The 12,984-nt window shown below is 39.2% G+C and overlaps 1 protein-coding gene across 2 annotated transcripts in view; it reads left to right on the top strand.

Moving 5' to 3' along the window:
• EEFSEC (eukaryotic elongation factor, selenocysteine-tRNA specific) overlaps positions 1–12,984 on the top strand; it is a 130,150-nt gene that overhangs the window by 27,583 nt on the left and 89,583 nt on the right. For both annotated transcript variants that reach the window (XM_067303698.1, XM_067303699.1), the window contains exons 2-3: positions 6,976–7,183; positions 11,166–11,262. In XM_067303698.1, the coding sequence (XP_067159799.1) occupies positions 6,976–7,183; positions 11,166–11,262 (305 nt within the window). The remainder of the gene's footprint in view (positions 1–6,975; positions 7,184–11,165; positions 11,263–12,984) is intronic.

The following is a 12,984-nucleotide window of genomic DNA, read 5'->3' on the forward strand; positions in this document are numbered from 1 at the left end:
ATTTAACGGGAATTTGTGCAACCAGCAATTTCTCTTTATTGTTCAGAAATCAAATATAATGCATATAATTGTAAGCTTTAACATGCATTTACAGAGAAGTCTTGCGGCTTGCCAGCTTGACCTTTGCTATCGCAAATATCCCAGACACTATGGAGTTTGAAGTTGTACAGCTTCCTATTTGTGCTTCCAACTGCTGAGACCTTTTTGGAGTGGCGTGCCTGAAAGCAGTGGTGGGACACGCAAACTCCACGGAGTTCCTGTTCCTTTCAAAGTGTTTCCTAGTGAAAGTTACAGTATCGGTTTTGATCCGTGATTTGCATTGCTTTACAGAGGGTTTCTTCATGTGTAATTCATGTGCTCCAGTTGTGTGCATGTCTCTCTCCCCCTCACACCTCCTTTTTCTGCTTAAATTTTGGAAGATTTCATATCCTGCAAAGCATCTTCCTCATTCATCACCATGCCACCCCAAGGCACCTAGCAAAATCCTGTGCAACTCGTAGCATCTCCCAAGGTGTTACTGTATGTGAAAGCAGAGAATAATTTAGCTGCTTCTGAATAAAGATCCTTGACAAAAAGGGGGGGCTGGGAGGGGGGAAGTCTCATACTCGCTGCATGAAATAGACAATGTTTCCTGAAACAGGAGATACTAACCTCAAAGAATTTAAAATAAAACATTGATTTTATTATTTTTTTTTAAAAGCGGACTAGGGGAGGCAAAAATGGTAGAATAGTCAGTCTTTTTATCCTAAGTGCAGATGAAATTGATTAAACCTTAAAAACTCGCCTCAGTCCACCCGGTTTATTAATTGAAGAATTTCCTCTTCCCCAGAATGGGAAGTGCACATTAAAACAGAGCTTTGCCCCTGAGTAGCAGTGATACTTGAGAACGGTGCATTTTCTACAATCCTATTTTCTCTTCTGTGCTAGAGGAAATCCTAACATGGTAAAAAGCATATTTAAAAAAAAAAAAAAAGTATGTTTAAGGAAGTCCTCTTTCATTTCCTTGTAAAGCATGAAATCAAATTATAGCTCATGGCCCACAATTATTTTATTTTTACATTTCAAATTCCATTTTCTGCTTCCTTTCAGTGCCCATGAACAGGAGTTGTACTGTTTGTGCAAAGTCAGCTAAAAAGATTACCACAAACAGAAGAGGACACAGTAGCTTAAAGAAACCGTGAGTCAGAATCCAGGCTTGTGCTCGGTGCTGGTGTGGCAGGAAAACCTCCCACCGATGCACACTGGGACTCGACCCCCTTTTCCTCTTCCCTCTGCTAGTGCAGATTTTGCTATGTTTAGAGCCGTCAGCTTTATATTGATAAGATTATGGGAAAACTTCTGATACAATACTAAACTTACACTTGCCAAAATAACGGTGGTAGTAAATGCTCAAACTTTCTTCTTCTACAGCTGTTGAAGACAAAAACATACAGGTTCTGCCTACTTATTGAAAACGCCTTTTGCTTCTCCTTTTCAGCCACACTAAAATTGCCAGTCAATTTTGGAACTAATGTGAAAGGCTAAAATTATTATTATTTTTTGTAATATTGCCCTTGTAAACTTATCGTAAATGTTGCACTTTGCCATGTGGCTTCATCTACACGCAGCTCAGTGTGGGAATTTGGATGTATAGTTTGCAAGCGTGCAACAGGTTGCGCAAACGGAAGGATTCTGGAGTCCATGCCCGTGCAGAGCTGCAGCAGACTCTGTGATGAAGGTTGAAGGAGGTATGCCTTTTGAGAAGTGATGCTTCGTTCCAAAATAAACGCAGCAATTATTGTGCTTTATGCACTTTTTAAAGTACAGCCTGTAGACTAGATATTTGCATGGTATTTCTCTGAGAATACTGATACGAGATTTGTTTTTACTACTTTTGCTCAAGGATGTGAGAGTAACAAGTAAAAAAATCGTAGAGTTTGGACTTCAGTTTCTACTTTAACTTTGAACAAAATCAGTTGTGCTTTATTTGTATAAGCTGCATGGAAATCAGCAGTGGACATGTTACTTCTTCACAGGTTTCTCGGAAGCGTGTCCTGCAGGGAACGGAGGTCCGCAGCCCTGGGGCGGCGTTGCCCGGGCCTGCAGCTGGGCCTGCCTTTGGTCTAGTCAGTCTGAAGATACAATACACTAATAGAAACGCAGAGGGAATGAAATTAATGTTTGCTTAACGATTGAAAAGTTCATCAGTATACATGGGTGGTTTTTTGGAGGGAAGGAAGGGGTTTAGTGTGATGTTCTTCAGAGTCATCTGTCGGCTTGTGTCCCCTCAGCTCTTCCAGGATCGGGAGCGAAGCAGCAGCTGTGAGCGTTACGGCCTTGCTGTTGCCTTGGAGCCTTGGAGCTGGTGCTCAGTTTAGGGAACCGGAGTTGCTGACGGCTGCTGCCTTCTGAGCATTTGAAACTTTTCGTAGACTATAACGTGGGAGGACGCCGATTTGTCTAGTCCGATGAACAAAGACTATTTTGGAAACATTAATGTCTTATTTTTGGCTTACTGAAATATAGTAAGCTGCTCAGATTGTGAGAGGCTACTTAGGAGCAAAGTCCACTCTGCCTGGCCAGACATGAATACTGTGTATTTTGGGGAACTGGTCACGTATTTTGTGACTGTTCACAACCTGATATTGCTCAAAACACAGAAGCAAAAGTGTGTTGGACTTGAGAGTACAAAGCAGGGACTAGACTTTTTCTCTTCTCTGTATAAAGCTATTTTGTTGATCTCTCTCAAGTTCTGGGTTTCTTGTCAGTTCTGTGATGCAGATGAATGCTACTGCCTCCAAGCTTAGCTGGCACAGTTTTTACTGCCTTTCCTCTCTGATGCTTTCTTGCTAGTCTTGTTGCGTTTTCCCCATATCTGGCTGTCATCCAGGTTCTCTCTGTTCACCTGTTATCTTCCTTGTTTGTTTTTTCTTCACTCAGTGGCCATCTGTTTCTTTACTTTATTTTTCCCCGCGGTTTAGCTTCTTATCTTGCAATATAATTCCCATCTTTCCCCACCCCCTTGTGTTTTGTGGTGACAACTAGTTTGTTTCATTTGCTTTTTACAGGGCTACATCTGAGCTGTTTGTCATCACAAGAAGGGTACTTGATAGTTGATCTTTCGTTCGCAGGCTAAGTGAGAAATCACACTTCAGGAGGACTCTTCATCTTTCTGAACTTTCTTGAACACCTCTTTTATAGATGAAATGGCAAATGAAAGGTTACTCCCCTGTTTTTTCCTGTAGGGGAAATCATTTGAATACCTTAGTTTATCACAGATTCTATAGGACCTGTTTCAATGTAGATACAATGTTTTTCCTGATTGCTGTGCTTCCTTGCATGCAGATCTTTGCATGTGTCCCTGCTTCATTCAGATTAATTTCGAGCCCCTCTTGCCCCCTTTGAGGGTGAAGAACACTCTCATGGCTCCCAGTTCGCTTCTTATCTGTGTAGGACAATATCCTCCCCTTCTCTGAGAGAGCGCAAAGCGTTTCAGTTCCTTTTTCTTTTTTCCCCACAAGACCCCATGGCAGATAGAGTCTGAGCAAATAGTGCCATTTTATAGTGTGATACCATCACCTTGTTTTAGTCTTGTCATTGTTTTTGGTGCCCCCACTTGGTATGGCAGTCATATTCTTATGCCGAGATTTCCAGGTGAGACTACATGCACAAGAATACTCTTACATAATTCATCCTTGCTTTTCTTTTGTTAAATCTTAAACTTAAATCCAGAGCTGCAGAAGAACTCTCTGCAAACATTGTTCCTTTTGTTGACTGCAATCCATCACGGCAGTGAGTTGATTAATTGTTTGCTAAAGAGTCTATAAACTGCAAGTGAGAAGTTGAAAGTTTTGTAAGTCTCCTATTGCTCTTTGTACAGCATAAGGAAAAGTGTAGTGAATCCCATGCTCATGTTCTAGAGTGTGGTTTATAGTTTTGTCACCTTGTTATGAGTGAGTTGCTGTCTTTCCTGATTAGAAATCTTACGTTTGTGGATCCCCTTTTCTTTAACCTCACTAGATTGCTCCAATCTGGTATTTATTGAACCTATTTTGTATGGATGAAAGACATCTAAAGAAACCGACTGTAGAATAAACTGAAGTGTAAAACTAGGTAGGAGAGGACTGAGGGATTCGGAAGAAGGAGAATTGTGAAAGATGTCTCATTAAAGGGTTCAAAGAGGAAAGCTGAGGAACTGATTCTCAGCGTTATTTTTTGCCATATTGCCCCAGGGTCCTTTAAACTTGGAGTCACGTCTTGGTACGTGTGAGCAGACTCGTACAAAACATGTCTTGAGGAGAATGCAGTTTGTGTGTTTTTGTCAATACTGCCCTCGTCTCTCCCTCCCTTCCACAGCTGCTTTGGGGGCAGGTCTGCCCGTGAGGAGCTGCTGCTGGCACAGTTTGGGTTCCAGCGTGCAACGTAGCTCCTGCTAACGGTGCCCAACTAGCATGATAAGGACTTGGAGGAGGCACAACTGGTGTATCAAGGCACATAGTTGTTAACCTGAGTTTAGCACTGGTTCTTTGTCTGTAACATATTTTCGTCTGGAGTCCCAATATGTTTTTCCAGTGTTTCTGGAGTTTTTCCATGGACCAAGTTTTTCTTTTTCTTTGCTGTTGTTCGTCTTCTCTTTGCTATGAAATGCCTCAAGGAAGACATTTTTGAGCTTCTAACAACTGGACCGATGAATTTTTTTTTTTTTTTAAAGTGTTGCCAATAGATCCATAATAAATGGAGCAGCTACAAGCGTTTGCTTTATGGCAAATGTATTCAAAGTAGTAGAATCACTGTTTCAAGATAAAGTGACCCTTGTATTGAGGCTGCATCCAGCAGCTTCAGTGCTGGTTTTCTTTCCTGTTGGAGAGAGGAGATACTGCATCATATATACTGTAGCAAACCAGCTACCCTTTCCAAAACCAGATTCAGATCTGGTTACTGGGGCTTAATTATGGAGCACAGAGATTGCTGCACTGTAGTAACTAGTCACAACAGAGTTAGCTAAAATTCATGCTGCAGCATTGTTCTTTCACTGAGCATGTGACTTATCTTATTGTGGTATTAATAATCATATTTAACTTCATGCTTGGTTTTAATTATTAATTCCCGTTCATTTTAATGGTGTCAGCTGTGTAGTAAGAGTTGCTATGTGATATAGTTTAATACAAAACACGAGTGTCATATTACATTATATTATGTTGCATATTACATTAAAAAATCTGCTGCATGTACTCACAAAAATGCGTGTGTTTTGATTGTTTAAAGTGTTTTGTCCCACTTGAACTACCTTCCAGCTATTCCTTCCCCTTGCCTCCTGTTTTTTGGTACTGCACTTCTGTTTAGTATATAACCAAAGACCAAAGCCTTTTGTACAGCCTCGATGATGTTTGTTTTAGTTTAAGCAAGTTTTAAATTAATGCAACTTTTGCAACAGTAAAAACAAAAAAAATATAAAAATATATCTGGAGGGATAAAGTCTATCTTCAGTTTGTCTTGGAGAGTTTTTTTTTTTTTTTTAGGATTGGGGAAAAAATTCTGCAGGAACTTCACAAATGTCATAATTATTCAACTAGATCTCTAAAGGGTTTAGCATTCATTGTTAGAAGATGAAAGCTTTGGTAGGTTGAAAATAGTCATTTGTAACCATAACTTTTTTCTTGTTGTAGTTCCCACCCACACATTCACCCATGCACTTCAGCCTCAGAATGATTTCCTATCGTGAGTTCATGGGAATTATGAACAAGGGTGGCTGTTTCCATGTGACAGACATTGTAAAGGCAAAAAAAAAAAAAAAGGGGGTTGGAGAGGGCAGAGGAACAGTTGCATCGATTTCATATTCTGCTGATCAAAAGCTTTGGGCAAATATTAATAGTACTTAAATTTGGAGTGCTGCGAATTTTGCATGATTTGTCACTTCTTTCATTGTTTTGCTGGCTTTTGCGATGTGTTTTCAGATGTGAAACTTTCTGGTAGATCAGCTTCAGATTTCTGTTTTACTTTTTTATATAAAAAGCTTTTTATATTACAATCTGCAATTTACTTTTTTAGTATCTTACTCAAAGCATGTGTTTTGAAATGGGTCTTAGCTATGTGATAAATTAACATCTTCTGGCTGGTGATCCCGAATGGGCTCATATCTTAGTAAGAATGAGACAGGAAAGGTCTGAATGTAACTAGTGGAATGGCCAACATTTGCTGTAAGCCTCTCTGAAAACTAAATTAAAGCCATGGAATTCAGGTTGCTTCACTCAAGTAATTAAGGTCTTACAACAACAATACTGCTGAAAAGGGGGGGGGGGCCAGATTGTAAGTATGATGAGTAACTTTAGCCTAAAATTTAGGTACTTTTTCATGAAGAACAGACTGAATTAAAGTCTATGTAATTGGAATACGCACTCTGTATCACAGCCAAAAGCAGAATAGATTTCAGAGTGATGATGGTGTATTGCAGGCTTTAAATCAGCTCTTCCTCACATTGAGGGGTTCCAGGAATTTATTTAGGTTTGTGGTAAATCTGCCTCTGGTGGTGATCTTGTTTTCACTCATATCAAATTTTGGACTCTAAAGGAAGAAATGGTGGGAACTTTGTGTTTCTTAAGCAGATTCTTGCCTAGCTTCTTACATTATCTTTTTGAGTTCAGGCAAATGTCATGCTTGATGTGTGTGTTGCTGCAAAGGTAACTTCTCTTTTCTATTCAAAAAAAAAAAAAAAAGGCAGTACTGTCTTTAAACCTAAACTGTTAATGTAGTGGAAAGTGTAAGCAAACGTATGCTTGCATATTTTTTTATGGTCTGATGGCCGTATAATATAGTTTAAATTCCTTAAGTCTCAGCTTCAAACAATTCTGCATTTGACGCTTATCTTGACTTTTATGTTTTGTTCAGACTTCTGGGTCTGTGTATGTATACAGACAGTTTTTTTTACAGAAACTATTTGAAAAAATGATCCTTAATCTTTTTATGCTGCTACAATACTGACTGTGAATTCTCCTCCAGGTGCCCAGATTATCGATTTGATGATGCTTGTAATAGATGTGACAAAAGGGATGCAGACGCAGTCAGCAGAGTGCTTGGTAATTGGGCAAATCGCCTGCCAGAAGATGGTGGTAGTTCTCAACAAAATAGATCTCCTTCCAGAGGGCAAGAGGCAAAGTGCTATAGAGAAGATGACTAAGAAAATGCAGAAGACATTGGAAAATACAAAGTAAGTTAACAGTAAAGTTCTTTACTTCACCCACGCTTCCCCTTGAACGTGCTTCTTAACACACCTAATCTGGCCTTTGTTAGAGGAAGTACAAACAGAGACGTCTTGCAGAGATGATGAGGAAAGAGTAGAAAGATTATCAGAAACTCAAATTCAATCCTGAAAAGTATCATGTGTAGAGAAATATTTTCCTATAATGAAGCTTTTCAGTTTAAAGAGCTGCTTTTAGTTCAGACTGTATAAAACAAAGCCAGAATATCCAGGAGAAGGAGAACTTGTTCTTTAGTTTATGGGCTTGTAACTTCTGTTGTGATCTGGAAGCCTTAACTCCAGAGAAAGGAAAACATTAGGGGATCCCCTTAACTGAGGGTAAAAGGTGTGATTCATCTAACTAGGGAAAGAGCAGAATGATGAAAGTTTGTTTATTAAAATGTGGAGGATCTAGGTGGGTTTGTGGTCGTCAGTCTTGTTCAGATAAATTAATTACTTGGGGTAAATGACTGAAATGCAGTGATACTCATGAGTGGAAGTGTGGCTATTACGAGGTGGGAAGATACGGTGCAGATACGATGTGTGTTTAAAGGTACAGAAATTGAAGCATGGATTGCTTTGCCCAAGGTCATAATGGGGCACTATGACTTACTCCTAGATATCTAACTGTTAAGTCACATTTTGAAGTGTGAGGAACAGCATTGAACATAGCGGAGACAATGTCATCCATTCCAAAAAGCAAAGCTTGGTTGGATATGGCAATTCCCATTTAGCTTATTTGTGATGGTAGAGCAATGTCCCTTTTCAACTACGTCATTGCTACAATACTGACAGTGGAGATCTTGCTGTTTTATCAGCCCCTATGTTGTTCTTTGGTCCATTCGTTTTTATCAGTATGATAGAGGTCACCAAGAAAGTGAGATTTCCTGTTGCCAGCTTAGCAGAGATGCAGAGTTCCACAGCTTTGAGTTCTCTCTGGCAATTGTTGATTAAAGGACAAGCAAATGTAGGATGTCTTGTTTTTCTCCATAGGATGCTGCCCTTCATTTTAGGGAAGATAGAGGAAGACAACACCTGCATTTTAATCTGAGATGCTTTGTGTGTGTGTGTGTGTGTGTGTGTGTGTGTGTGTGTGGTTTTTTGATGTGTCTTTGTTAGTCAAATTCATGGCTAATCTGACTCGAGATAGCATTGAGCTAATAAGTTAAGGAAAGCTTCAGAGTAGAGATAACTATCTAATGGCTTTCTTATAGTTTTTTTTTTTTTAGTTGCTTGAAAGGTTGATATAAAATATGTGAATTATCATTAAGCAGCATTGTAAGATTTTCAGTCTATTTCTCATCTGTGAATATTTATTTGTAATCCATACCAAGAAGCTAATGATTTTTAACAGTTGAATATATCTTCACATACTACTCAAATTTTAAAAGAAGGACAAAATAAAAATGTTTTATTCTTGAATGGCAGGAATTGCTGCTGCAGATGTTAGTCTTGATTTAGTCCATGATCATATTGCAGATGATTGGAAAAAAGACCTTTTTAGTTGCATACATTCATAAAGGCAAGACTAATTTTTGGAACGAATCTGGTATTCAGAAATACTTCCTTATATACACTGTCTGAATTAAATCTTCTCTTTACAGCCTGGGATACAGATGGGTCTTACAGCATGTCTTGAAAGTTAGCAGACTTTGTGAAAACTGAAGGGAAGGTGAATTTTTGGAACACTTAAGTGAGGTCCTTTCCTCCAGCCCCCTTTTAAAATAAGGATGTGCATCAGCAGATCACAACAGCTGTGATTCCACCTGGAGAGAAATGGTCTGTCATAGTGTTTTAATTAGTCATTTGGACTCTGGGTCTTTGATTGCTCTTTTATTGGACATGTCTGTGGTGTTCCCATAACACAAATTCAGTATTTGCATGCGTGCTCTGGGCTTTATAATGCTTTGAAAGCACTGCTGCCCTGGGCTGGTTGTAAAGTGCTAGTCCCCTTGCATCTCAGGCCTGTGGTCTTTCCTGACAGCCTCTTTCCCACTCAACTTTGAATTTCCAAACACACGCTTTAACTTTTTTTGCATTTCTAAACTACGTTTATTAGCAGGGCATGTGCTGAGGCCATTTCACTGTCACCTCTGACCTCAAACACTTAGCAATGATGTTTTCCCAGGACTAGTTACTTAATGATTATTGGTCCTTTTCACACACACACGCGCATGTGTGCAATTCCATAACAGTAATCAAATCAAATTGCAACTGTAGAATAGGTGTCACCATTTACGGTAGTGGAATTATTGCAGTGTTGTCAGGCGATTCTGTGGAAGGTGAAAGAATAGACAGAGGAGAATAACTGTCATATATTTGAATAGCTTGACACTTGCAAATTTGACCTCATCATAACTTGCTCATTCCATAGATTGATACGAAAGTAAAAGCAAACTGTCCCTGTGAATGGAATTTCTGTTTTGTCATGATTTGTTGCTCATGCCAGCTTTTATCGTTGTCCAGCAGAGTCTAAACTCTGCTGACAATAAATCAGTGTGATGCAGTAAGACAGTTCTAGCAGAGCTGCATCATGTTTGGAAGTACTTCCAACTTCCAAGGCAGTATGTGATTACTCCAGGTTGTTCTGGTATGTGGGAGAAGGAGTAAGACACCTGGTTCAGCGTGAATTTATATTTATTATAATACATTGCCCAAAAGTGTGTGTAGGAAAATAAATTTCCAAAAGTTTTATAATTAATCACCTGGAATTCTCAGTGCACAGTTTTATGGTTAGTGACAGGGTTCTTGGTGCATAATTTCATTTACCCTTTGTCCCTAGATGCCTCAGGCTTATGACATATAGACAGAGAAAATACCTTATATTCTGCATTACTGTTTGACCACTAAATGAGCTCCTTCTACAGAATTTAGCAGTTTTCCTTTATCAAGGCACTATCTTTTGCCTCCAGCTCTTTCCCTTTTTGAGATTAAAATCTATCAGTTGGCAAGGCAGTGAGGAGTCAAAAGGATGACAGTAATCATGACTTTGGGTCTGAATCTGTTGTGTACAAATCAAGTATCTGTGAGAACCAATCAGTTTTTTATTTTACTGCTGATTATTATTATATTGCTTTAAATTATATATATTTAACATGTTAATCCTGACTTTTGCAAAAATGCAGTAGTAAGTTGACTTATAGTCCAACCTCCCTTTCTAAATTGTTGTCAAAGCAAGTTATCAGATGAGACAAACAATAGTTTGCATTTTGGCGAGCAAATGTTACAAATTCAGCCAGCTAGTTTAAAAAAAAAAAAAAAAAAGCTAAATATTAAGGACTTAAAGAATAAAATTCATTGCAAGAGCTAAACTGAGGTCAGCTGTGGAAGAACTGTTCTTCTCTGAAGTGAATACTGAATAGATGTAATCATTTATCTTGTCAACAACTTGATATTTTTGATGGTTATGATTTAGAGTTTCGTAAATTTTGATTTCAACAGAGTTAGATCTTACTGTTGTCTGCAGATATTTTACCGGCTGTCTTGCAGACTCAGGTAGATATCATGTGCCATCTTGCATCTGGTTCATGTTTTAAAGCTTGTGACTCTACAGCTAGGATTATTATTATTATCATTATTATTATTTTTAATGAAAACTGAAAACAGTGCTAGTCTCCAGGTAAATAACTTGAATGCAAAGCCACTGCAATAAGATGGAGTAACTGGCCCTTGCTTCTGAAATAAACCAAAGTCTTACTGTTAACTGCCAGTGGAAGTTGAATCAGAGGCTAATGCAAAGCTAAACAGTATTAGAGATTTCGTAGTGAGGTCCAGTAGCCTAAATGCATGTAATTCCAGGAGAAAATGTCAGTTTTCCACTCTGGGGAAAAGCAGATAAATCAGAATTGGAGGCAGTTTCCTCACGTTCATTGTCAGGTGAGTCTGGAACTACTTTGCATTTGCACAAGTAGGAGATTTGTGGTCTAATGGTGGGAGTCTTTCTCTCTTTCAGGTTCTGTGGGTGTCCTATTGTTGCAGTTGCAGCAAAGCCTGGTGGACCGGAAGCCCCAGAGTCTGAGACTCCACTAGGTGTTTCTGAATTAATTGAGGTACCTGCTGAAGAACATAATAATGCCATAAAATATGTTCAAACTTGTTAAGTTGTTGACTATACTATACTAGTATCTAATGCTGAGGAATTCCTGCATTAATGTCCCAGTTTTAAGGAACCTAATTCTTTAGGGGTCCCTTCTAACTGAATGGAGAAGTTGAGGCTGACTGCCCCAAAAGGGCACTTTTTCAACTGCTTGGTTTCAGTGCCTTTGAATAGCTGTGTCTTAAACAGCTGTCACACGTGTAGTGAAATGTGGTTTAAAGTTGTTAGGGATTACTAAGCATAAGGAATAAAAGTAGCTTTAAAATTCTGCCAGATCCTGGTGAGTGTTCTTTTATAATTACCCCACAAATTAAGAAAACTAAAGTTGGGAAGTCAAGCACTCAAATTACACATCTGGGTTTGTCTCCTTCCTTCGTGTGCTCAAGTGCATGATTCTTTGTTCTGAACAAGTCTGGCCTCATCCCTTGCGCAGGATGGATAGGGCTCAACTAATGAGCAGGTAGTCAGTATTTTTTTTATTCTCATTATTCACTGTGTGGCCTTATGGCTCCATTCAAATACTGCTCTGCATTCAGAATGATTAATTTCCTCCTGGACTTTTCTTTGGCACTCATCACTGTGGTCTTGAGCACTTGGCAAACAATTAACTTATTTCTGAAACACCAGTATGAAGTGTAGAGGTGACTTTTATCCCACTTTTAGATTGGGAAGCTGAGGCACAAAGGAGTTAAGTCCAATGCGTTCACTAATTTTGGATGCCAAATTTAAGGAAATGAACTCCTTCAGGACATACTTGTATACAATACTTAATGTGTTCAGATTATAGTACCTGCCACTTTGATCACAACTGAGAGTGCTTAGCGCTTCTGTTCATCAGGTTTTGGGGTTTCTGTTTGGACAGTCTGAGAATGAGGAATACAGTCAGCGATTACCTGTGGCAAGTTTCACTTTTAAGAGAATGATATTGCATAGGAGCTCTGGCATAAGCAAGTGCAGGATCTGTTCTTTAGAGAAGCACCATGTGCCTTCACCATGAAACCGTCTTTCTCTTGTACTGCTCTGCCTTGCTCGTTGCATGCTTTGCACTTCTACAAGAGATGAAGAGCACTGCCTGGATTCACCCTGTGCCCTAAATGAGGTAGGGCCTGGAAAAAAAAAATATATGGCTGTATAATTAACAGTATATCAGAGCCCATGTGAACAAGAGAAGGCTTTAGAAACCTGATGCTTCACAAATATCCTTAGTTCTAGCAGTGCTGACTTTTTAGGTAAGGACAAATTTTCAGGTTTCCAGAAAACTAAATTGTGGTGTATTATATGGTGTGAAGCTTACCCTGTGAAGGGCAGAACGTTTAGAGTTACTGTTTGAGGTAGGTGGGCTTTATAGCTTGTACTAGACTTGTCACACCTTCTGTGAATAAGCATTAGGGAAAAGCAGTGTATCTTTTCCTTAGTTGGTGTCACAGCTACTTGCAGTCAGTGGAAAGTAGTCCTAAAACAAAGGCATTATTTTTTGTAGACTTGTCAAGGTCCGATCTGGATGTTGCAAGGTTTAAAATGCCTGTAAATTGCCAAAGTTAGGGTACAGCACAAATTATTAAATCTAGAGATGTCTGGCCTGGAGCACAGCAGCCTGGCTTGTACAAAGGCAGGAATTGCCACATGGCTTCTGAGCACCGGGTGTCATACCGGCCTCGCAGGCACTTGTGGCCTG

Source organism: Apteryx mantelli, chromosome 12, assembly GCF_036417845.1.
Source record: "Apteryx mantelli isolate bAptMan1 chromosome 12, bAptMan1.hap1, whole genome shotgun sequence".
NCBI lineage: Eukaryota > Metazoa > Chordata > Aves > Apterygiformes > Apterygidae > Apteryx > Apteryx mantelli.